Source organism: Ceratotherium simum, chromosome 2 (assembly GCF_057802395.1).
Source record: "Ceratotherium simum simum isolate JZ-2026a chromosome 2, ASM5780239v1, whole genome shotgun sequence".
In the NCBI taxonomy this organism is placed as follows: Eukaryota; Metazoa; Chordata; class Mammalia; order Perissodactyla; family Rhinocerotidae; genus Ceratotherium; species Ceratotherium simum.
In genome coordinates, this window is record NC_141901.1 from 91,724,222 (window position 1) to 91,752,023 (window position 27,802).

The window sequence follows — 27,802 nt, forward strand, 5'->3', positions numbered from 1 at the left end:
ACTGCACTTATGATTTATAAATTAACCTCATGGCATATTCTTAATTTCTTTCTTAAACAATTTGAAATATGGTACTAAACTGTCTTTTGTATAACTTCTGAAATTATCTTAAGTTATTCTTCATTAAAAATGTCTCCTATTTGATAGGTTGCAAATTCAACATATAAAAACCTTACTAGAATTACATATAAATACTGGTTTATTTTAACGAGTATTTCTTTGTATGTTACTGAGTATTTTAATATAAAATGCATATGAACAAATTGATCATAGGAAAATTCCAACATGCATTTTAAATATAAAGTTTATGTCTACATAGTTACAAAATTCCCAAATTGATTAGTTTAGTTTATTAAAAAGTCAAATTAATTTTGCTGCTCATGTATATGGAGCAAACATTTATTGAATGTCTCCCATATGCTAGGCCTTGATTGCTAGTGTTACAGAGCTATACAGAATATAATTTCTGGCTCCAATGAGCTCACAATGTAGTGGAAGAAAACCAACAATTATAAAACAGTGTGACAAGTTTTATGATAGAGGCATAATAAATTATTCATAAAGTTGCACCCAGGTTGTCCTTAGTGTGTCAGGGCTTCCAAGATGAGGATACACCTGGAGCTGAATCATAAAGGACAAGTAAAAGGTGGGCACTCAGATAAGGGGAGGAAGAATAGTCCAGATAGAAGGGACAGCACACACGAGAGAGAGTGCCTGTTACAGCCAGGAGACTGCGAGCGGTTCTATTACGACTGCAGGAGTGGTGGCTGAAGTATTTTAAGCATGAAGATGACAAGATTTTAATTAACATTCTAAGGATGAACTGATCAGTGGATAAACAAAATGTGTATATCTATTCAGTGGAGTATTATTTGGCAATGGAAAAGAATGAGGTACTGACAACATTGATGAACCTTGAAAATATTATGCTAAGTGAAAGAAGCCAGTCCCCAAAAGGTCACATATTGTGTGAGTCCATTTATACGAAATGTCAAGAAGAGGCAAATGCATAGAAATGAAAAACAGATTAGTGTTTGCTAGGGACTGGGGAGCAGGGACTGGGAAATGACTGTTAATATGTACAGTTTCTTTTTGGGGTAATAAAAGTGTTCTGAAATTAGATAGTGGTGATGATTGCACAATTCTGTGAATATACTAAAAACCACTTAATTGTACACTTTAAAAGGGTGAATTTTATGGTATCTGATTTATATCTCAATACAGCTATTACTATTATTTTTAATTCCTAAGAAGTATAATAGAACAGAAGATAATATTTTAATGTTTGCCTGTTATTTAGAAAATCATCTCATTTACCGATCAGTAAACTTAATGACTCTCGCTTAAACCTATAACTTTGTGTACGTGTGTGTGTGTAAATGGTTTAACAAACAGACCCTAATTAAAATACTTCTTTGTGTATTTTCATTTAGCATTTCAGATCTTTATGAAACATATTAATTTAAGGCTTTTGAATAATTTTTATCTTTCTGATTTTAACCTGTTTTCCTTCCCATTTAAAGATGAAACTACAGACAGGCATCAAAATCCTTGGAATGCTGCATAATTTTTAACCAGTAATTTGACTTCTAGAACTTATCTTAAGGAAACAAGTGGACAAGTATACAACATATATTCACTAATGTGCTCATCATGGTATTATTTGTAATAATAAAAATTACCAACCATACTCAAATGTCTAATAACAGGAGATTGATTAAATAAATTATGGTAAATCCATACAATAGAATGATATGTGGTCATTAAAAATGAACTCCTAGATGGTGGATATACAGGTATACCGGTGCTTAGTGAAACAAGCAGTTTACAAAACATTAAGTGTGGTATGATACTATTTTTGCTGAAATACGTTTATATGTATATTTGTGTGGGAAAATATCTGGAAGGATATACTCTTAACATTAAGAGTGATTGTATTGGGTGAGACATCATATACATGTATATACTTTTCTTTTTACATGTCTGTGTTTTCTAACTTTCTACAATAGTTACGCACTACTTATAGCAATAAGAAAATAATAATAAAAACTTAAAAAATTTTTTTGGGTTAATGGTGTCACTATTTGGAGCGATGCTTAAACAGCTAGTTACTTTGGTCAATTCAGTCCTACAAACAGTCAATTCAGAAGGAAAAAGAAAACTGGTTGTTTGAAAAGGACAGTTAAATAAGGCACAATGATTAATCCATCAGACCAGTGAATAGCACTGGTTGTGCAAAACAAATATAATCCCTACAGTCCTTTTCACCCAGGGCACAGAACTCTCATACTCCATCAATCCAGGAGACTACATGCGATCAGTCCCCCTGATCGCCCCCCTCTTTGCTACTGGGGTCTCTGTACAACAGGAGGAATGATGCTATTCCCCCAAATAAGTCACTACATCTCTGGATGCTGAAGGTGAAGTTGTTTTGACTGTTATTTTATCCCAGCAGTCAAAGTCTGTGCTACCTAGTTAATTTTAATCGCCTTTCTTCAGCTCATTTTACGGGAACAGTTTTAATAATGTTTGTATGAATCTAGACCATAAGAGCTAAATTATGGCCAGCATATCTGGAATGCTGGGAGGAACCAGCAAAACTCCACAACCTGACTGCTGAAAGAATACAAATGTCGTGTCTGAGCAGGTTTAATTTCATCCATCACAGAGCTCTAAGGGATTTGACCGCTGTTCTGAAGACTTGCTTTGAAATTACTCTTATGGTGGCCTGAGTCTTCCAAAGCATTTATTGCTGTTTTCTAAAGCTTTAATATTTCTTTTCAATCAATAAATTTCATCAACTAAGAAACTGCTACTGTTCATTGGTGTGGTTTTCTTTTCCTCTCTCTCTAGCCTACCAGCCAGCATACTCCCACATTAGTTGAAACAGACAGCAACGAGTGTTATGTTTGATAATAGTCTGTGGCATTCATTATTTGTGGAGGTGGAATGTTTCCCAAAAGACTCCTTGCAAAGGCCAGTGCCCTGCTTTTCCACAGGATTTATGTATATAAACACTGCCATATGAATGAGACCAAATAACTCTGAACCCATTTTGTGGTCTCTGTTATGATGAATACTGATGAGAAATATAAAAACTTTGACACTGTTTTGAAAAAGCTCATTGTAGCAATGTGTCACCCTTTCAACAAATTCATTTATTCTGAGACTTGAAAGAATACTTTGGCACTGATGACAGAATTTGGTGGGGAATCATCAGACTATTCATATTCTGAAAATTAGAACACTAACTTCCTACTGTTTGGTAAAAAGCCATCTCCTAACTTCAAAACAGCAGTAAGCCATCTTGTATGGCTATCAAAGATCCAAATCGTGGCATCTGATCAATTTTATAACTCCGCTGGCAAGGTCTAAAATATGTTCAGTTTCCTGTAACATTTGGTAGAGTGCTAAATGTGGGACAAACTATCACGCAATACATTTGAAACTAGTGAAATGACCTAAATCCCTAAGGTTATAGCAAAATCATTTTGCTCAAGGAAGGAAAATACCTCAGTAACTCTTTTTCAGTGAGGTATTAATTTTTTTGGTGCTGCTGTAACAAGTTACCACAAACTTAGTGGCTTAAAACATCACAAATTTATGATCTTACATTTCTGTAGGTTGGAAGTCCAACACAGGTCTCACTGGGCTAAAACAAAGGTCTAGGCAGGGCTGCATACTTTTCTGGAATCTCTAGGAGAGAATCTGTTTCCTTGCCTTTTCCAGCTTCTAGGAAGTGTCCACATTCCTTGGCTCATGGTCCTCTTCTTCCATCTTCAAAGCCAGAATTGTGCACCTCTCTGACTGTTCTCCTATATTCACATCTCTCTCTGACCACAGTCAAGCAAGATTCTCTGTTTTTAAGGACCTGTGTGATTATATTGGGCCCACCTGGGTCCAGGATAATCTCCTCATTTCAGGATCCATAATTTAATCTCACCTGCAATATCCCTTCTGCCATTTAATGTAACGTACTCACAGGTTCTAAGAATTAGGATGTGGCTATATTTGGGGGGCTATTTTTTCTGCCTTCCACATAGTGTAAGAAGTGGATAAGAGTATAGCTCTGGAGTTAGCCTGTGTTCACCGTTTATAAATTGGTGACGTTGTGAAAGTTAATTAACTTTTGTGTACTTAACTCTTCCTCATCAGTAAAATGGGTATAATAATGGTACATACCTCATAGGTATTAGATTAGGTGAGTAAATACATACAAAATACTTAGAACAGAGGATGGCACTGAGTGTAGGGTCAATAAATTGTTACTATGATTACTGAAAGTCTGAAGGTTGAGCTATATTCCAAGGTCTTTTTATCCAGCAAAGCCCACACTGAGAGTTTCTGATTCTCCCACTGTACCAGGTTTGCTATCAGGAAATTCTTCTTTACTCTCAATCTGGAGTAGATTGAAAGGCCAACATTTGTTATCTTTCACTTGAATCCTCGACAGATAAGAGGACTTGCATTTCTTATTTAGGGAAGAGGATGGGAAGAGGGCTAGAAAGTCTCTACTATCTCATCGTGGTTTCCTAGTGGTGGCTCTCAGTGACAATGGCTCCAATTATTGTTCACTCTTGGTGATGGACATGGGTCCCAGCTAGAGAGCTTTCTGATGGCTCATAGTAACGTTCAGGGGCTACTTCCTTTGGTGGCACCAAGTCAGGAGCATCAGCTCTTTATAGTAATGGCTGCTAGAATCTAATTAATAACGGCTTATGGCATCTCTGAGTGTGTTTCTCTAACGTTTCCCACCTCATAACCAGTTCTCACGGTCCTTAGTGGCTTGGCAGTATAATTGTTTTGCCTTAGCACCACCTCTAGAGGGCATCTCACACAGAGCAACAGGATAAGTGCTGCAGCTCTTTCCAAAAAGGCTAAGTCTTTCTTTGCTCTCCTTGGACACCCAATATCTGGGTGTACTGTCTCTGGGTGAGACAGACGGAGACCCCGTGAACCCAGACCCCTTGTGATGGACCCTCACAGGTCTGAACCAAAGCTAATTTAGAGAGGGCTGGCCAGATGCTACAAATAGGCATGACCTGTGGCTATTTCATATTTCCTCTCCGTTTCTTCAACTAGTCTTTATGTAAGTCATAAAGGGTTTTTCCAAAAGTACCCAAAATGGGCTTTAAAAAAGTTTTACTTTTCACAAGTAATTTTGGAAAAAGGAGAGTATGGGAGGTTTTTCACAGTGTTAAGATCTGACCTTATCTTACTGGTTACCCTAGCCTATATACCTCTGGACATAAACCTTAAAGGACTCAGAAAGTTAGTCTACAAGGCCAGCATTTAGCATTCTAACTTTAGAGGAGAAAGGAACTTTATATGGCTTTTTAATGATGAAGGTGAATGATTGTGACAGTCTCAGCTATTGTAAATGTAGACACCAAAATAGAACTTGCCTTAAGGGAACTGCAACTTCAATTTATGAAATATGCTTTTCTTTAAAATTCTAAAAAATCTTGGCTCTAGCAGATGCTAAGAAATTGGTTTCTAGGAAGGCCATATCTCAAACAAAAATTGCATGCTATTACAATTACAATTCCAAACATATTGTTTAAATATTGTAGAATATAGTATTTCATGCTTTCATATAATTGTGAAAGTTCAGAGTGTTTCTGAAGGAAAAACTGACTCATAAAAATAGCAAATATAGCCATAGATTCAATAGCTTTTAAGGGGAAACTTTTTTTTTTTTGCTGAAAATGTGGCATCGTTTTTTTTCATGAATTGGGCAAGGATAACAGGAAGCTATGTTTTAGCTCACAGAAACAGCATTACACACACACTGTAGACTATTTACTTAATCTTTGTGATTATTAGAAGACTTGACATATCAAAGACAAAGGTATTATCAATAATTTTCATCTCTATGAATCAAAAGTGTGATGACAAAATATTTTAAGGTTAATTGCTGAGTGTCAAATCTTAGGCTTTGAACAATTTTCTACCTTAACAACTGAGGAATTTATAGGCAGTAAGAGAAGAGATTTATCCCCTGGCCATAAGAAACTAAAGGAGAAGAGAGAGGGAGGGAGAAAGGAAAGGAAGGGAGAGAAAGAGAAGGAAAAAGGGGCATTGGCAGCTGAATATGATCTTTCAATGTATGACTGACTGAACTTTTTAGGTGATGAAGCAATGAAATGTAAAATTAATAAAAGATGAACAGAAAGGAGAATTGCTTAAGAAAAGTAGAAACTTTAAGCCTCAAAAGACAGAGATACAAATAAAAATTCTGCAACTGACCAAAGTCCTCTAAAAACTTCACAAAAATCTTATGCACAGATATTTAAAGAAATTCCAAACTTTCTTTCATAAATTTTTAAATAAAGTAAATATTAAAACAGAAATAACTTAGTTGCATCTGTAAAAAGAATTAATAATAATGCATTGGAGCAAGAAAGAGACTGATAAAAGCCATAGAGACTATGTGATGACATATGTCTTAGTGGCAATGTGATGGGGACGATCCTAACAGAAGAAACGTGCGCTGTTTACTCTTTAGACTTACATCATTCTTTTATATCATTGTAAAGGTTTGTTTCGTAGCCAAAAAAATATATAGTTTTCAGATACTGCTCTTTCAATTTGCTAAAAACGTCCAATAAGTAAGCAGTTTATTCCCTTTATCTTAGATTCCTGTTAGAAATGACAAATTGACTATAGAATATTTTTTCTTGTTTGATGCTGATCATCATGTGCTATTCTCTTTTGGGGAATTTGAATGTAAGAATTAAAACTATGTTTGGCTTTGGTTACTTTAAAATTATAATTTTCTGGGCTGGCCCCATGGGTTAGCCGTTAAGTGCGCACGCTGTGCTATTGGCGGCCCAGGTTCAGATCCTGGGCACGCACCGACGCACGGCTTCTCCGGCCATGCTGAGGGCCGCGTCCCACATACAGCAATGAGAGGGATGTGCAACTATGATATACAGCTATCTACTGGGGCTTTGGGGAAAAAAAAAGGAGGAGGATTGGCAATAGATGTTAGCTCAGAGCCAGTCTTCCTCAGCAAAAAGAGGAGGATTAGCATGGATGTTAGCTCAGGGCTGATCTTCCTCAAAAAAAAAAAAAAATTATAATTTTCCTTTCATTAATTGCTTCAGTATTCCAACTGTTATCTAACAAACATCTTTGGGCTGTCTATATCTGACTTAAAGTACCTTTGCTTCCTGTTTACTTCTTGAGCTTATAAAAGAGTTTTCTTTTGTTTGATTTTCCTATTTTCTTTTAAAAGTAAATGATCACACTCCTTCACATACTGTCTTTCCAGATTTTTTGCCTCTTTGGGGAAAATAAAAGAAATATTTTACATTTCTTTTATTTTATGAATTCTTCAAAGCTTGTATTTAATATGAGACCTCAACTGGTGGTGAATATTGGGATCGCTGAGCTTCGTACAATTTACTGATTCTGTCTGGGCGCCTAATGGCTTTTCTTCTCAGCTTCATACACAGCACAAAATAGCAGAAACTGTTAAACACAGGAGTGGGCCACTGTAGGTGGCCGTGGAGCCAGCTATTCCTAGAATAGTTTTGGTAATCTGCTTTCTGGTTACCATCCCTGCAGGCTCCCCCAAAGCTCCTTCAAATGGAAAATTTTTTGACACTCTCTATACCATTTCAAAATAACTAATTAAAAAGTGAAGAATTCAGTAAAAACTTTTTGTGTCACTTACGTTAAAATAAGGTTTTCGAGGTGAAAAATTGTTTTGTCGTTAAGCTACATTCAAACTATGACTCTTTTAGATGTTTATGCGGCTTTGTGTAATGGCTAACATATCGTAATCTAGTCAGACCACACTAGAAAAATTTCTTAGAGGTGGCAGTAAAATCAGGATGTCAAAAGGGCCACCGGCGGATGTCCGGAAGACACTGGAGTTGTGAATGCCTGACACAATGACTGATAAAGCGGCTCTTAGGCCAAGGCTGTGCACTGGCGCTGTGGGGTGGAGCAAAAAAGAATTTTTTGTCATTTTTTAGTCTCTATATTTCGATATTATTTGAATTTTTATAGTGACAATGTTTTCATTTATTACCTGTGTAATTCTTTAAAAGGTGTAAGTTAAAGAAAAAGGCCTTTGCGGTTGTACACATCTGAGACTAAGAATGTATTACGGCTTTAAAGGTTGATGATTATGTCACCCAGAGTAAAAGCATGCAGACTGCCATGTGGCTGATGAGTGACAGGGCGGCAGTTCACGCTCAGCGGAAGGGACCTGAGTGACAGTGTGTCCTGCTTTTCTGTCCCCGACCACTCTCTCTTCATGGCTCAGAGATGGACACCTTCAGAGAGCTGAAGCCACCCCAGCGGATGTGTGCGAGTCATACAAAACCGAACATATTGTGGGGTTTTTCTTGCGCTATAGAAATAAGCGAATCTTCTCCAGTCTAGGTATCCCACTAAACTCATTCAGATTCAAGGTAGAAATGTTTTTTTCAAGTAGGACATAATGAAAACATGATTTTTCTCTCAACAAACAAAAAGACAAACAAAAATTTAAGACATGATTCTTCTTTAATCACTTTAATGTTAGTCCACCACTAAAAGAGGTTGCATCCTATTACCTATTAATAAATGTCTTGGGGGTTCCATGATAGTGCCTTGTTATGAGAATGTGGTTTGTGCATGGTGATGGGGTTTGATCAACTAGTTTTCAAATATAGGAAGTAGTTTCCTACTCCATTACACATAAGAAAATGGTATTAGTTACTAAGACTATGTATAGCTATACTAATTATATTGTAAATATGACAGGGTATTAAATAAATGCATATTTGTAATTTTGTACCTTGTACAGTACCTAAACTGTTATTACTTACTGCTTAATCTAACTCTAGATTTATTAAAAAAATATATTTCTAAAATGTATTTTATTAAATTATATACATATATATTTTTTGATAATGCACTCTAAATTATGATCACTAGTCTAACTTTCCCGCATAGTTCTAGGACCTTCAGGTTAACTTGGTTATGTCTTTCCTGGAAATAAATTTATTCTCATCTGTTAGTGGCTTTCCCCCAACTCATTCAAAGGATCTTAGGGAGAATTTAAGTTGGAATTTACAGAACTTAAGAATCAACTCTTCGAGTTCTCATGATTTCTTCACACACCCAAAAGAGAAAAATGACACAATAAAAGTGTTTTGCAGTTACTTGGGTTTCTTTTTCACTTGTCTTTGATTCTTCTGATCTAATCTGCTGTTACCTGACTTTTTTTTTTTCCCATCTAAAAGTGTTCACTCCAAACTTCTCTACTCCTTCTGATCAATATCTAGTTTAGCAAACCACTTTCTTTAGCTATCAAAGAACACAGATTTGGTTCAATTAGTGATTGATTAATCTCTTAGGGAGAGTAGGACTGTATTTGTAGAATACAGCAGTGTCCTTTTTTTAAAGAAAAAGAATTTAATCAGAAAAATTACAAGGACTTAAAAGCAGATTTAAATGGATCTCACTGCAAAAAATCTGAGATAGCCACTTTGAAGGTCCATACTGAAGCATCAGTTGCGCTGGCAATCCCACCAAGCGGATGCCATGGGTGAGAGCACTCAGGTTCTAGGGCAGTACTTCTCATAGATGGAAGCATATCAGAATCTCTGGTACTAAAGTTCTTTTATTTTGAAAGATGAAAAAAATCTATTGTTTTCTTAATAGTGTAGTGGACACTTCTGGGGACCTGCCCAGATTCCCTTTATCAGATTGGTGCTCTAGTCCTGCTGGAGCCGCCGACAGCCCACATCTGACACTTCTCTGGAAAATCACCCTTGGCCTGGAGCCTCCTTACTGGGAAATGTTTGGAAGGTTACATCCTCCTCCCTGGGGGTGGCTTACAGCCAATGTTTGGTACCAGGGTACAAAAGGCTATTTCCCTCCTCAAGGTGAGACAGCTCATGCTCCAGAGCACCCTGTGCAATCGGGCTTCCACCAAACCCACACCTTCACCCAGTTTCTTCCCCTGCCCTACCCTGCATCCCTCATTCCCGTATAGATTTCACATCGGAGAGCATTCTTCAATTAACCGCTTGCACAAAAATCCCCACCTCCAGCTCTGCATTCGGGGGAACTGACCTCAGACAAACATAAACTACAAAAATTAGAGCTCTGCACTGTCTTCTTGCCTGGTAGGGACATGAAGACTCTTACTAGTGATTCTGTGAAAGCCAGAGTCAGGAGATAAAATGCGTCCCTCTTCCCCTAGCATAGAACCACTTTGGGGGTGGAATGGGAGATAAGTCGACGATATTCTTATTAAATACATATTATTGAGATATATCTCTCAAATGTTGTATGGGTCAATAAAAAAAGTTAAACCATATTGCTAAGGCAGAGACCTGGCAGCTAGTCCTTTTAAGTATTTTTTGTTTGTTTGATTTCTATTAATTTGGCTTCATAATATTTCCAAGAATTCTAGTTGGTTATAACATTTTCAAGCAAGAAACTAGAAATACTATGAGGTCCCTGGAATACCACTTAAAACATGTGGTAGTAACTTTGTAAATGTAATGTGAAAGATTTTACACACTTCCCGGAGAGGTGTATCAATTAATTTTCTATCATTGATGGACTTGTCAATTCTTGTTAGTTATTATATAAGGTATTATTCATGAACTAATTTTAAGGGATTTCATATTTTGATTGAGAAATGTCTGACATTTTCCCAATGAATAGTAAAAAACGTAAAAAAAAAGTCACTAAATCCTTTCCCACACCATTTTGTCTGCTTACATTCCATGCTAAATGGCTAAAAGGATGCAGAAGACAGAACACGAATAACATGTAACTGCAGCAACTAATAGAGCTGGCTATGCACTCCAGTTTTAATTTTTTTGAAAAATATTTTACTGATTGTTACAAAATATCACAAAGTGATAGCCATCTCAATTCTAGTGATTTGCTAAACATATTGTTGAATTAAAATGTCCCAATCAATATGCTTATTTAAAACGATACATTTAAATTGCTTTATTTTTTCATATGTATGCCCTAGTGCTATTTTCGTGAATAACCAAGCCTGTGTTGAATTTTATTATATTCTTTCATAAGCTGAAATCCATGTCCTCTTTATATTATAATGTCTAGACACCAACATTATCCAATTGTCTAAAGCACGCTGCCATGCCTTTATAAAAAGCTTCATGTAAGTGGTCCTATCTATAGGAATCCTTTTAATAGGAGATTGTAAAGACTACATTTCTATCAATGTTTCTGAATAGATCTGGATTTTTTTTCAACATGTAAGACAAAGAAAAGAATAGGCAAAAATACATTTTTTTATTTAAAAAAAATCTCATTTTTAACATCCTCAAACAACCAAGTGGCATTCTGAAACTCAAATTGCAATGTAACTAAGACACAGCTGAAATAATCAATTGTGTTATAAAATAATTTATGCTTGGTATCTATTTTTAAAAATTTAGTTTTATATATATATAAAAGATCTGTTTCAATCCCTTCCTAAATTTAGTCCAAAATGCAGTGTATAAACAATGTTATCTCTCTCCCTTGTTCCTGAATGTTACTTTCACGTAATTCAAATTACTTTGCATTACATAATCACATGAAGTAGAATTAAGGATAGGATAGATATATAAATTATACTATACAATGAATTTAGAAATATATAAAATAAATCATATTTGTCTAGTAATTGTACAAAATGAAGGAAATGTATTATATGTCGTTTAATATTTATGTAGTAAATATAAATCCTATGCTATGTGGAGTTCTAGACAGATGTGTTGCTATTCCTGACTTTTATATCCATGGAGAATACATGACAAGGAACAGACATATGGTATGTAACTTTCTCATAAGTCAAGAGCATATCTTTTGCAACCTTCTGTTTATGACTCACCCAATGTCATGAGGCTGAGCAAACCTGGATAATTATTCTTGTGCCTTTTCAAATCTGCCACTGCCAAGCATGCCTCTGGGGATTGTTATCTCTGGGTAAAGCTATCAAACAAATGCTTTGATTCTGCACACCTACACCTTCTTTTCTTCTTAATATTAATCATATAAAAACTTTTATATGATGCAATACCCATCTCCATATAAAGAAACAAGTCCCATTTTTTTCTAGGAGTGGGAGGTGGGGTGTAAATAGGAAGGTCATAAGCCCTGCTGCAGGCCATTTTGGCATCTGGAGTCAATCTTTTATAAGTGATGTAGAACAAAATATAGTAATTTATTCTGAAATTCCAAAACATTTACTTAGAGTTTATTGGCGATTATATTTTTCATTTGCCATGCCTGCAATATTCTTCCTTGCCTCAGGATTTTACCTATACCACAGGCAAATTGAGGCATTTGAAAAAGAACATGAGTCTTATTCTTTTATCATTTCTGTGTCTACACGCAGATTGTCCAAATCAGCGGAAGCATGTGTGGTCTCTCTGGCATCCACTGAGCGTGGGTATTTACTATAAAACTGTGGAGAATAAGTGATTCTTTGGTCCCAATGCCCCAGTGTGCATATTTCCCGCTGTCAAGTATTTTGAGGTTATCCATAATATAGTTTTCATTTTGATCCTATGACTAGATAATTGCACATGAAACTGTTCAGTGCTATACCTTTAGAGCATATGGAGAAAGGGGTTATCAGTTTTCTTTAGTATCTTTAAACTCTGGGAGTTTAGTCCTTCCTCCTCAAATGGCAAGGGAGGATATCAATCCCTGAATGATGAACTATGTGAATGCATCATTAAAAATTCATTCATTTTCAGAGTCTTGGGCTGCCTTATGAAGTCATTACAACGACATGGTATCCGTAATCCATTAATCTGGTCTCTTATTTCTAACAACGTCCGGTGGAAATCATATTGGTAAATTACTTGAATTTTGCAATCATGAATTATTATTTTATGAATATTTAAATATGGGAAAATATTACTGTGGTTTGTTCCATTGGCAGAATCACCACCATAATGATATCTCAGTCCAAAAGTCATATAATTGCTTAGCAATCCACTGTGTACAGTATGCTTCTAATTATCTAGGTTCAATAGAGAGTACATGCTGACTTCCAAGGGCTTGTTGAAGCAAATATCTAGACTATGACTAATTAGAGGGCTCTGTAATACTTTCAATATTAGAATATCATATTAGTCTCAACTCTACAGGGTATAAATTTGTCATGTGGCTCTTCTGCTAATTGACATTTGCAGATAGAGGCACGCATCATAGTGCTTGTTAAGAGAAAAGGATTTGGAGTCAGATCAATTTGGGTTCAAATCTTGTCTGCCACAGATCAGCTAAATGACCTTGGGCAAGTTAATTAACCCCTCTGGGCCTCAGCAAAATGGGAATAGTAATACCCAACTAACATAAGTTATTATGAAGATCAGATAAGTTCATGTATATAAAAAGCCTAATACAGTGACCAGCACATTGTAGATACTCAATAAAAGGCTATTATTTTTATTACTTTTCTTATTATCATCAGATTTGTTGGATCAAAATCTTTTGTGTCTCTGCAGCATCTTGCCATTCTGACAGCAATGTTTAAACCAGATCACAGCTCTCATCCACTTCACTGAGAAAGCAGAGGCAAGCACTAGATAGGGCCATTTTCATCCAGTTTTCTACAGTTCTCTCCTTCTAAGTATGTAAAAGCATTTTTCACCAAAATAATGGACTCCATGATGAGTGAATTGGGTTGTTTTCAACTCCTAGGCATTGTTCTGACAATGATATGACCTGTAGGACTCATTATGTTCTATCTGTTTAACCCAAGGAGACTATATTTGATTAGGATTACCTTGGGGTCTTTGAGAGGAGTTAAGTTTGCAAGACCAGATGCTAGTCTAAGTTTTCAAAGTCTGGTACAAAACAGTCCTCATATCTGGCTTAATCCTGAATTCTCCCTAAAGCCTCAGTTAACTTTTGGGCTGTCTCAAATGTTTTTCTGCAATAATCTCACACTACCCCAGGATTTAAATTGGAACTTCTGCCAGACTGAACAACACAGTTCACTTTTGCCCCAGGCCCACACTCCCAGCTGTTCTGGATGACTACTTCATGCTTTCCCTATCTGGTTGTATACCAGGTAATCCGTTTGGATGCTATCTCACATTGGTCCTTGGCATTTGGCTGAAACAGTGGTTCCCATCAATCATTATGAGGAGAATGGAACAAATTTATTGGCTACTTTAGAACAGAAAGTACTAAATGCCTCTAAGACACTCAGATATCTTGCATACTTAGAATTTTGAGTGGCATTACAAGATATTCAAACATTTGTGAATAGTAACTAAAATAATATAGTGTGCTTCTGAGAATATTTCTAATCCATGACTTGTTTATTGGAAGAGAGTAGGTATCATATTAAAATTTAAGCTTTTGTAGGACTAGGACTCCTTATAAAGCATCCACCTTTGACTCAGGTAATATCCATTCAATTTAAACATCTGTTTAATTTGGTTCTCCTCACCCTCAGCTGTAAATTAGCCAACTCATGAAAAAACAATCTATTTTTCAACATTGGAGAGAGGAACAGTTTTTAAGTTTGTTTTCATTTTCTTACTGTTTGGTATTTTTGGGTTGGAATAGGCACTTGGTTCTACTCTAAGTTTTATGCAACCACTACAAGAATGGGGCACTGAGGATAGAGAAATGCAATTGAATTTCCAAGAGATTAATCCCTTTCCTTGTGAGTGGATTAAATTCTTGTATAAATTGTCAGAGCCAATGTCTTTAGACCCTCTGAACACTTTTAACTAAGTATCTACCATACGTCTGGTGTGACAACAAAAGTGGTCAATAAATTAGAAGCAGTCTTGAAAGTCTTCTGTAGACTTGGAGTTTTTAATTACTCCCATCAATTTTGCAATAATACAGAATCACTTTTCAGATTGTGAAGTGTTTTAGAGAGTAATTGGGCAAGGAAAAGTGCTTTTGAGGGGAAATATTTCAATGGACACATTATGCAATTCAAGCTCTATATCTGTTGCATTTAACCAAAAGAGCAAATTATAAGATCATAGCCATAGTTCAGTCTCACTAGAGTCATCATAATGTTACAAATGAGAAATTAAATTAATAGCTATAAAGTGTTCATATTCATCATAGTGGAAGAACCACAGGCAATGATTTGAAAGCCTCATGTCTACTGTCCCCTTCACTTGAAAATAACAGCAGAAAAGCAACAGCATTCAGACTTCTTGACTATTTAGCAATCTGTTCATCCCTAATTTAAAAATATTTATTATCCCGTGCCTTCCAAAAATATAGTGAAAAGATGTATATGCTAGTGAGAAAGGAGAGAAAAACATGTCTTTTGAATTTCAACTATCTTGAGAATGATAAGGTTATTAACTTTTCATTGAAAGAACTTGTGGAGGAGATGTAAAACCAGCGACAAAAGACGAGTCAAGATGAACAAGACATAATGATTTGAGGCTTTTAGAAATACCATCATATGTTTCTGATAATTCTGAACTTTCATGTTTTTTGTCATAAGATATATTAATAATTTATTAAAATTCAGTAAACACTTGGTCCTGCTAAATCATGAGTATTTTAATTCTACTAAATCAATAGTTATCTTCAACATCAATTCAAAATGGAAATAAGGAAGTTACTTATGCACAGACAATTCTAACTGGCATTCCCCTGATTATACAGGAATGCCTCAAACACTTTCCTTCTACATGAATAGCTGTTCCAATCAATTGACCAAAGGAGCTCTCATCTAGGCCACTGGAGATTTCTTCCTAGTCCCTTCCATCCTAATGTGTATAGTATGAATAACTCTTTTTTTGGTCCAATCTCTTCCTCTCTTTTTTTTCTCTAGCAAGGGAAAGAAGAAGGGCATAAAGAATGGTAGGAGACAAGAAGATTGGGAAGAAGTGGAGGAAAATGAGGGATTAAAGGCTCTGTTTCAGCCTACAGAAATCTCCAGAGTAGGGGCATCCAAGTTTTTTCAGAAGCAGGTCTTATGATCAGAAATTGATTTGTGGAGGTTTTATTCATATCTATTTTCTATCTTTCTTCATCAACCCAAAGTTTTATGATGTCACTTAATGCAATTAAATTTGATGAGATCAAAAGCAGATAGTTTCAATTATCATCAAATTATAATTACTAATTGATTCAAAGCTGAGGGTATTAAACACTGATGGTAGCAGGGCAGGTTACGTAGCTCACAGTAAATTTTTTTAATAAAAAAGTCAGGCGGTGCACACGGGATCAGACAGACCAGATGTGGCATGGGCAGCATGCTGGACGTTCAGACAACGGTTGCGGTTAGAGCCGGGGTGGTGGTGAACCGTTACTCATGGTTTGACAAATAGGGGTAAGGTAAGCATGAGAGGAGGACCTGATTCCTCCAGCATGGCTAACTCTGATTTTCTCAGAGAATATTTATTTTCTGTGGTCTTTCAGTTCTACAATTCTATTAGTGAAATACTTACGAACATGATAAATTAAAGAGATGTCAGTCAGCTGGCCCTGGCATTGAATCATCATGTAATCATTCTGTTACCATGATAAAACATTTTCCCAAATAAGTGATCTATAAGTTAGCTTTTCGAAACAGCTTGTTAGAAATTGTAAAGAAAATCTTTACAAATATACACAATTGTGAACAAAACAAAAAGCAAGAAACAAACAACTCTCCTTTCAAAGAGAATGCTTACATTTATTCTTTCTTATTCTTAGGATTTGTCAAGCACTGCAGTGAATTCCTTTTACCCTGTGCTGAAAAAGTTTCTATTTGGCTTCATAGTTCGCTAGCTTATTAAAGCAAAGAAAAACACTTAAAATTTTTCTAACCTTTTTTGCTGCAGTAGAAGACAATGTTTTTCTAATTAAAATTGTCAACAAGAAATTCACTTCTTACCTTATCAGAAGGTTTAAATGGATTTCCTTGTCCGCTAATTCCACCACTGATACTAAATCCAAGGCCAGGATTCTTTTCTATTCTCACACAAAACTATGTAAAAAAGATACAAAAAGGTAATCAAACATATATCAAAGCTAAATGTCTTCAAATAACTGCATCCCAGTGGAATAGATTCAATTCCGCTGAATTTTTCAGGGTTAGCCTATGTTAACTTGTACACAAAAGACAGTGTAAACTCTGACAAAATATTTGGTGTTTCTATAGGCAACAGTTATGCTTGAAACTAGCTTGAAATTACCTGGGTAAGCAGACATTAGTAAGTATTTATTCATTACCCTGTGCAGGACTAAATTTTGATTAGCGGTTTTTTAAAAATTAAAAGACTGATAACAATGAAAAGATTGTGCATTATTTTAATTGTCTACTTTAAATGCACCTATATTCTGACTAATTAGACAGGACTGTATGAATAAGTGAAAGAAAATTTGCAAATGTAGACTAAGGGAAAATATGGCTATCTAAATAAATTGTTACTGCTTTCTAGGAGACTAGTAGCATTCATCTCCTAGATAGATAATTCTATTGGTTAGAAATAGCAGGGCTTTTAGTTTGAGAAAGGGGAGAACTTTTGGCCATAGCTTGAGTGAGGGGGAAACAGAGGAAGAAGGAAATACTCAGTAAAAAGAGTTTTGGGTTTGGCAGCAGCTCATGGAGAGGCAGTTAGAGGTCTTAGAAGAAGGAGAACACTGAAAAAGAAAGAGGTCAAGAATATGGAGACATGGAGAATTTGGTGACAGGGAATAGTCAATAAATATTTAGGACTGTGATGGCTAATATTCTAGTATTCTGTGCCGTATTACCTCCCAAACTCCAAATCATCAATGAAAGTCTGTTAAACACAAGAGCCTTGTGCTCTGTAGTACTACGGGGAAATGATGGCATTGGGGGAGGTCCACCTCGGGGTAAGGCCGTGGTAAAGATGATAGCTAATATAAGAGTTGATTCAAAGACTGTGGATCAAGAATTCATCGGAAGGGAAATCAGTGTCAGGAATGACCTAGAGAAACTCTAACAGACCTAGGAATTCTTGATGATCCTGAGCTGGGGCTGTGTATATGAGCTGTGGTGAAAACGCTAGTTTTCCATGTAAGTGGGACAGGGTGACCCCAGATGATAGAAAGACTCGGAACCCCAGAGGTAGGATGCACTTTGGTTACATAAAGAAAAAAACCCCACTTTTATAACTTTTAAGTACAGAACAAGCACTGGAACTAGGTGAACGTAGTGATACTGGAGATTAGCAGGCAAAAAATTAATGAAGAGTTAAGAAAAAAATATAAAGAAATACTTTAGCATATATTTTCTATTTATATAGAGATATACTGAAAAAGTTTTTAAAGATGATTGGAAATGTTTGCTTTCTTAAATAACAGTATTTTTCCTACCAATCTTGCTTAGCCTATTAATTTGCTTCTGGGCAAATGCAAATGCCTAAAATGCTCTCTGTATTTTTATTTTCAAAGTTCCTTTAATCCCTGCCTCTTAGATAGTTCAAGGCAAACTTGAATCCTGTTCCTGACTTAATTAGCATATATTGTGAGTCGCTGGGAACTGGATCAATTAGGTTTGGCTGTTTAATGGGACTATCCTTAATTCGCTGTCATATTTCATAATAGTAAATATAATGTTTAACTATTACATAGTTCACGTGCAACACAAGGGCAAAAAACTATCCACTAATGTGATTTTTATGGTAGAGTCACTAATGAATAGTTTCTAAATTACAGGTGACTGCAATTACCATAAGTACTCTCCCATATATTTATTTTAAAGATATGTTTAATTACAACTTTTTCTATAGTTGAGCTAGATTTGTTAAAACTGGTTATCACAGAGTGGTGGAAACTCCAGTTTATAATAATTCTGTATTTATATGGCTCACAGTATATAATGTAGCTTGAAGGAATATGTTAGCTTTATTCAGTACACAGTTTTCCTTATAGTTCTTTTTGTTATTAGTGGCTAATTAAAAAAACAGAAAGAAAGGAGCTAATATCATTTAAACATTTTACCTCTGTGTTTTCCCATATATCTGTGCATTTTCAATTAAATTATTTAAAATTTGGGTTACATCTTCCTAACGTAAAAATTTTATGCTGCATAATGTAATATGTGGAAGGTATATACACTCTGGCTTTCCCCAGGCCACAATAAAACCTGAAAGGAAGCATATGCAACAGATTTTTTCCAGTCATTCTCTTTCAAGGTAGTGACTATATCTATTTTATATTATTGTCAATCTGGAAGGCACTAAAAATCTAAGGGAAACAATTTCATATGTGCCAACTATATGAAGAACTGCCTCAATATATTTTTTTAATAATAGAAATAATAAAGGTGACTCTGTGGTTTTATAAATGTGACAAACAATCATCAATTCTGATCTGAAGCTAGACTACCCTTGGGCATGCTATGGTATGGCTGATAGGTTGTGTTGTGACCGTCGTGTCCCATAAAGCATGTCAGAGAGAATATTCATCTCACATATAAGGAGTTCCACCTGCCTGCTAAGGCCCAAAGGGGCCATGAAATGTAAGAGAAGAGAGACACCTCACAGCCAAGAAGCAGTCTGAAACTAAAGAGTATCAGCAAAGAGGAAAGGCAGTGTTCTAGCAAAAGGTCAGATACAGAAGGCTAAGAAATAGCTTATTTAATGAGAATCAGTATTTCAGTTTTCTATTAAGATTGATATCAATGAATGAAATTTCTGGCTGAAGATATACGCAACAGCCCGGCAGTCAATGATGCATTTGCTTCTTTCAGAGTCTGCTACCATCATTTGACTTTACTTGATACTTCTAATCTTGCTCTAATCAAAATACTGGGTCTTTAACTTAGACAGACCCATGACAAAACGAACTGTTATGTAGCTGTGAGGTCCTGTAAGGTCAGAATCTATAATCTGTAGAAGGTAGTGATCTGATTTTGTCTCACAATGCTCTAAAATCTAGCAGCAAGAACAAAGGAAACGGTTGTGCCTGTGTGTGTGTACATGTGCGCATACAAACAACGTGTGTGTGTGTGTGTGTGTGTGTGTGTTGGGAGGTATAATTCAGGATTAAGGACTTGCATTACAGAAAGATACCTGGTGATGCTGTAATGAACTGGCTTACTATGCTATGTTCCAGTTCCTAGCAGTACATATTATGGCATTTAGTGGGTACCTGTTGTTTTTGCTGCCCAACTCCATTCATCCTTCTTCTGGTAGCTATACATTAATTTCTCTTTCTTCTGAAGAACCACTCACTTCCCTATTCTCAGCCTGTATGCTTTGGTGAATCATGTTATCTAGACTTAAAACAAAGCACTGTAGCCCCTAAAAATATGATTACGTAATGGGCAGGTACTCCAATAAAAAAGGAGAAATGAGATGCCTACTAGAATTTCCAGGAAGGAGAATCTTGCTCTTTCTTGCTAGTTTTAAATCTTAGAGGGTCTAGAGCTCTTGAGCTATCTTTCTACCATGAGGGGAAAGACTTTTTGAGGCAGGAACCAACCCATGGAGAGAGAAGTCACGACTTCCACTGAACATAGCATTAAGCCTTATCTAAAGCTTGCCCATCCCTGGAGTTTCAGCTTATATGAGTTAGAACGTTCTTTTTTTGCTTAAGTCTTAGTAGGTTGTCATTTTTAATCAAGAGGACTAGTCGATACAAAATTGAGGAGAAACTTGCTTATTTATAGATATTAAAGAATTGATTTTTCTTATCTTTTATTTAAAAAAGAAAACTTATACACTTGTTTGAAACTCCTTTTGGGAAATAAAGCAAGCAGAATCTCAAATATTCTGTACCGTGGGAAATTTAAGGTAAGGTTTTGATCTATTGGAAGGTTTTTAATTGCTGAAGCATCAAGAAAGAAACTGGTATCAAGAACGTCCCACTTCTGAGGCCATTTCCAGGTCTGAACCCTGAGAGTATTACCATAGAGAGGTTCTGGTGAAGAGGCACCCACATCCTCACAGATTCCTATGCAAGTAGGACATCTGAATCCCCTCCTTATATCTATTATGTTAGCTCATCACTGACTATCTAGAAACAATGGCTGGCACATAGGTGGCACTCAATTAACTTCTGGTTGAATAAATAAACGAATGAGGCAATATGCATGTGTGACCAAAGATACATACTCTTAAATATGCGTCATCTAAAATATATTATGACTCCTTGTTAAAACATGTGATGAGTTTTTAGAAGGGATGTCAATTATTCAAAGGAGTGCTTCAGTTATGTAATTAACTGCTTGGAAAAACCATTATAGCTTTGAAAATGAAAATTGTTGTAGAATTAATGATTCATGCTTTTATTCCACAAATATTTACTGATTTCCTACTAAGTGCCAGGTACTTTATCAAATATATAAAAAAAATCCTTGCCATCATGGAACTTACATTCTAATGGGGAAGACAGATAGTAAACATGTAAAGAATAAATAATTTCAGATAGTGAGAAGAGCTGTGAAAAAAATAAAGCAGGAAAGGTGGTAGAGAGTGATGGGAAAGGAATGAGGAGCTATATTAGGCAAAGTAGCCAAGAAAGGTCTCTCTGAGTATGTGACATTTGAGCAGAAATGTGAATAATGTAAAAGATCAAGCAACTGACAACAGGAAAAATGAGAAAATTATTCCAAGCAAGGGGAACAGCAATTTTACATGACCTAAAGACAGATGGGTCTTTGTAAAGTCAAGAAACAGCAAGATGGCATAAGGATAGGCATATAGATCAATAGAATAGAACCGAAAGTCCAGAAATAAACCCTACCAATTATGGCCAATGGATTTTCAACAAAAGGCCCAAGGTAATTCAATGAAGAAGGAATAGTCTTTCCAATAAATAGTACAAGGACAACTGGATACCCACGTGCAAAATAGTGATTTTTACCCCTACTTCACACCAAACACAAAAACTAGCTCACAGTAAATCAGGGACTGAAATGTAAGGGCTAAAACTATAAAACTCTAAGAAGAAAATACACGAGTAAATCTCCATGATCTTGAGTTAGACAATGATTTCTTAGATATGAAACCAAATATGATAAAAGAGATGACAGACGTTATCAAAATTAAAAACTTTGGTGCTTCAAAGGAGACCATCAAGAAAGAGAAAAGACAACCCACAGACTGGGATTGCAAATAATATAGATGATTAAGGTCTTATATCTAGAATATATGAACAACTCTTACAATTCAATAATTAAAAGACCCAAAAAACCTAATTAAAAAATGGGCAAAGCATTTTAATAGACATCTCTCCAAAGAAGATATATGAATGGCTAATAACCATAGGAAAAACACTCAACATCATTAGTCATTAGAGAAATGTAAATTAAAATCACAATGAGATACTACTTCACAGGATGGCTATAATAAAAAAGATAGACAATGACAAGTATTAGTGAGGATGTGGAGAAATTAGAACACTCATTCATTGCCAGAAGGAATGTAATATGTGGCAGCCAATTGAGAAAAGAGTTTGGAAGTTTCTCAAAATGATAAACATAATTACCATGTAACCCAGCAATTTCATTCCTAGGTAACTACCCAAGAAAAATGAAAACATACATCCACATATAAACTTGTACATGAATGTTCATAGTAGTATCATTCATAATAGCGAAAAAGTGGAAACAACCCAAATGTCCATCAACTGAGGAATGGATAACAAAATGTAGTATATCCACATAATGGAATATTATTTGGCAATACAAAGGAATGAATTACTGATACATGCTACACTTAGCACATTATGCTAATTGAAATTAGCCAGTCATAAAAAAACTTACATGTAAGTTTTTGTAAGATCTTACATGTACATGTAAGATCATGTAATCATGATCTCATTTATACGAAATGTCTAGAATAGACAAATGTATAGAGACACAAAGTAGATGACTCATTGTCTAGGGCTGGGGGGAATGGAGGGGAGGGGGTACAGAAAGTGACTGCTAATGGGTACAAGGCTTCTTTTAGGAATGATGAAAATGTTTTAAGATCAGATTATGGTGTTGGTTGCACAATTATATAAATATACTCAAAACTACTGAACTGTACACTTTAAACAGGTGAACTTTATGGTGTGTAAATTATATCATTAAAGCTGTTAAAAACAACAACAACAAGATCAGCATGAGTAGAGAGAAAACAGCTAAGCAAGGAGAAGAGGCAGACTCAGATTTGTAGGGACTATGCCATAGTAAAGATGGATAAAGATTCAGAAATTTCCAAGCCACAAGGGCTTTTTCAGCAGAAGAGTGACATGATCTGATTTATGTTTTAAAAAGCTCACTCTGGCAGTGAAAAATAGACTGGAGAGAAGCACCGGAAGGAGAGACAACAATTAGGGGGCTATTGAAGTGGTCGGGGTGAAGTGATGGCCGACTAAGGTGGCAGCAGTGCAGGTGAGGAGAAGTGGTAGATTCAGAATCTATTTTAATGGAATTGCTGTGTATTGGATGTGGGCTGTGAGAAAGGGGAACCACGGATCTTTGGTCATAACAACAGGGTGAATAGGAGAGCCATTAACTGAAATGGGGAAGTCTGGACGAGAGGCAGGTTGTGGTAGGGGTCTGGGCAAGGGCAGGACATCAAGAGTTTCTTTTGACCATGCTAAGTTTAAGAAGCTCATTGGAGGAGCCCGACCTGTGGCGCAGTGGTTAAGTGCGCACTCTCCACTTCAGCGGCCCAGAGTTCACAGGTTTGGAATCCGGGCGTGCACCAACACACCGCTTGTCAAGCCATGCTGTGGAAGCGTCCCATATAAAGTAGATGAAGATGGGCATGAATGTTAGCCCAGGGCCAATCTTCCTTAGCAAAAAAGAGTCGGCTTGGCATCTGATGTTAGCTCAGCGCTAGTCTTCCTCACACACACGCACACAAAACTCATTGGACATCCAGGTTGAGATATCAACAAGTTGGTAATTGAATATAAACATCTGGAGTACATGGGAGAGATCAGGGCTGGAGACATAAATTGTGGAGTCATCTATCCTGGAACTCAATGAGATCATCCAGGGGAGAGTGTGGATACAAAATAGAAGGAGGTCAAGGCCTGAGCACTGGATAACTCTATCATTTATTTATTTATTTGATGAGGAAGATGGGCCCTGAGCTAACATCTGTTGCCAACCCTCCTCTTTTTGCTGAGGAACACTGGCCCTGGGCTAACATCCATGCCCATCTTCCTCCACTTTATATGTGGGACTCCTGCCATGGCATGGCTTGATAAGCGGTGTGTAGGTTCACACCTGGGATCCAAACCCATGAACCCCGGGCCACCAAAGCAGAGTGCACGAACTTAACCACTATGCCACTAGGCTGGCTGGACTCTATCATTTAAACGTCAGGAACAGAAGGGGAACCAACAAAGAAACAAGGAAAGAATGGTTAGTGTGGTTAAGAAGAAAACCAGTAGAATAGTGGTAGCCAAGTGAAGAAAATGTTTAAAGAAAGAAGTCAAGCCACACGCTGAGATCAAATGAGATGAGGATGGAGATTTGACTATAGGACTTGACAGAAGCAGAGAGAACGCTTCATGGAATGCAATTAAATTTACTGCTACTTTTACTTTTAGCTCCCGCTCTTATGGATTATTATATAACACTGCTTGTATGATAAAAAGTACTATGCAATTATAAGGTATTATAATTTTTTGTTCTGACTTAACATTATGTGCATTGCACAGCCATACAAAATCTATATAAAACTTCTCAGCATTTCCAAAATTTCTAATGAGCCCGTGTGATAGGTAATAATAATCATAAAAATATATAAATGTTAATATTCAAGAATAATTAATATTTTTTGATCTTTATTATATTTTCATACCTTTTTCTGTTGTGAATTAGAGATGCAAGTTCAACTCAAAGTCCTAATTAAATCTTTGAAAACATATACTGATATAAAGATTGACAAATGAAATCCTGTGATGTAGCATTTTCTAGATCTTTCAGAAAAAATTAGCTGACTCTGTATGTGTCTAGGAAGTAGAAACTCAAATGCTTTTTTAGTCTGTAAATAAATTTTAAAGGTTATTCACTTCATTTTTTTCATTTTACACTTATGGAAACCAACAAGATCATACATATATTTAGAGGAACAACGAAAGAGGCCTTCTGTTCCTACTGCAATGTTTACTATTCCACTGTTCAACTACACAGAACTTATAAAGTCAGTTCGTAGAATTTGTGGTGTTGAGTTACAGATTATTTGTGTCAAACTATGAATTATAATTTCAGGAGCAGTATTGTTTTGGTTACTGAAGAATAAAATTCTACGGGGAGAGTATTTATAAACAGCGATACTTTAAGTGGGGCAGGATGAGGTATGGCATGTCCCTGAAATCATTTGAATAAACAATAAACGTTGAAACCATTTTAATATCTATTTTCTAACCATCTTTCTTTATTAAATTTTGCCTTTTTAACTTAAAAATCCATAATTTAAATAAAGCAAATCTTTCCAAGTTTTTCTTCTCACATCGAACACTTAGAATAATGTAGTTTTCTTCACTTGGCCCCGACAGATGACAGCCTCACCTGGAACCTATGTGAGCCCTTCCAGCAGCCGACCAGGCATCTAATCTAAAGAAATACCTGAAATCATGTCCCTTAGCCAACTGTATCATGTTCTCCACATATTATTAAGTATTAAAACGATTTCTTCCGGGGTAGATTACAGCATCTCCTTCTGGGAAGGTTTTGGAGGTTTGCTTTTTTCCCCCTTAAATATAATGTGTGCAAATCACTTTGCCTAACTCACAGAGGCTGATTCTAATGTAATCTTTTAAGTTATCTTTCAGGCACAAATTTTAGTTCGAACGTATGCTCACAGGAACTGGCGGGAGACACCCATGGAGCTCCTGCCATCTTGATGTGCTAGGTTAATTAGTGGGTGTGTCCTCTCGTCTGGGGCAGACATGGACTCCAGGGTGTATTTTTCCATTGTTCTGCTCTTCTGGTGTGAGCTTACTCTTGGCCTCTATGTAAGGCTACAGCAGCAGGCTGCAGCCTGCAATGTGGTGGACTCATGAGACTGGGTTCTGATTCCAACTCGGCTTCTAAATTGCTGTGTGACCACAGGCAAAACAAGTTAACTTCTCTGAATCTTAGTTTTCTAGTCAATAAAACAGAAACTGCTCTACCCATATCACAGCATCATTGATTACATTAAATCAGTTAATACATGAAAGGTTTGAGACGTTTGAAGCATCATGCTGATATTTTTCCTTCCTATTTCTGCTTTGGTATCTATATGTTTCACATATATAAATATATTTTCCCTTGGATTATACATTTGCAAAAGAGAAAAACCAAGTTACTGTTATTTTCTTTTAAAAATATTCAATAAGTTATGGACAATTTATGTATACTTTTAAACAGTGATGATAACAATATATTATTCAGCTGGTAAATTGTTGCACTACAAAATATCTAAAGTATTGGTTCTCAGCCTTGGCTACACAATATAATCACCTGGTGAGTTTCAAAAATTCCCGTTACCCAGGTCACATCCAGACTCATGAAATCAGTCTGTTTGGGGATGAGGTCAAGGCATCAGTGTTTTTTAAAGCTACTGAGCAGATGCTAATGTACAGCTGAGGATGAGAACGACTGCTATAAAGTATTATTATATTGTGAAGGGGAGGAAAAGGGGAAGAGGGTCTTTAAGGCTCTTCACTTGGCCTGGGAAACAAAGAGAAGAGCTGTCAAGATGGATATGATGGCTGAGAGTTTTCCAAGTGAATGACAGTCAAGTCTTCACTTTCTGGCTTTCTTCAGTTCACTACTTAATACAACGCGCATTTTATTCTCTATTATGTTCATCAATAATTGTAATGGTTTATGCATTAAACTCCTTTTTCTAAGTAAATCCCCTGATAATGAACTTCAGGTGACATGCAGATGGTTTTGTGTTGTAGATAATTTGTTGAAAAGAACATCCATTATTAGAAATCAGATTTCCAGTCTACAGAAATTAATACCTTGAATCTGGGTGGCACTTTATGGTTTAAAAATCACTTCTATATGTTCTATTTCATTTAATCTTAGAGTTGAAAACAGACTTGATACTTAATGTCTATGAAAAATAAACATGTAAAAATAAGTACATTAAATTAGAATTCTTGGATATTTTGCCCTGTTTTACTGTGATGGGTAGTTTGAAAGTTGAGATGGTTTCTTCATTGAGGAGGAACATCAAAGTTGACTAAGTGCTTCTTTATGGCTAAACAAAGTTGAGTACTCTGGCTAGGTCAAAAGTGACATTCATTTTAATTCATCCAATGTCGTCAATGGTAGCATTTATTATATATGTTCATTGCTATATGGCACTTATTTTAACCAGATTAGAAATGCACTAGTTCTTTAGGTCACATGAAGGGATACAGAGGTATGTTTTGTTAATAATAAAACTTTCCATTTGTTCAGTACTTTTTGCTTTTCAAAGCATTGGAAGTGTTCATGTGAGTTCAAGTCAACACTCCATCTGCATAAGGCAGTTCTACAATTCTGAACTGTGGCTGAAACAGGTTTAATTAATATTATTTGACAGGAGAGGACACTGAGACCACAGTAGGCAAGTGTCTGAGATCACATGGTTAATTTCACGGTAAGACAGGGACACAGAACTTGGGTTTTGGGTCAGACAAACCTAGGTTAAAATTCCAGCTTGGCCAATTACACCTTTCACAAGTTACTTATTTTCTTTGTGCCTTGGTTTCTTCATTTATAGAAAGGAAATAAGATTATTGTGAAGATTAAATGAAAGAGTATGTGTAGGGGCTGGCCTGGTGGCATAGTGATAAATTTGCATGCTCCACTTCGGCTGCCTGGGGTTCCCAGGTTTGGATCCTGGGGGTGGACCTACACACTGCTCATCAAGCCATGTTGTGGCAG

The 27,802-nt window shown here is 36.1% G+C and overlaps 1 protein-coding gene across 3 annotated transcripts in view; it reads right to left on the reverse strand.

Moving 5' to 3' along the window:
* The window catches only part of LRRC7 (leucine rich repeat containing 7), a 302,077-nt gene that overhangs the window by 15,649 nt on the left and 258,626 nt on the right, over positions 1 to 27,802 (reverse strand). For all 3 annotated transcript variants that reach the window (XM_014788265.2, XM_087420219.1, XM_087420224.1), the window contains one exon: positions 16,850 to 16,942. In XM_014788265.2, the coding sequence (XP_014643751.1) occupies positions 16,850 to 16,942 (93 nt within the window). The remainder of the gene's footprint in view (positions 1 to 16,849; positions 16,943 to 27,802) is intronic.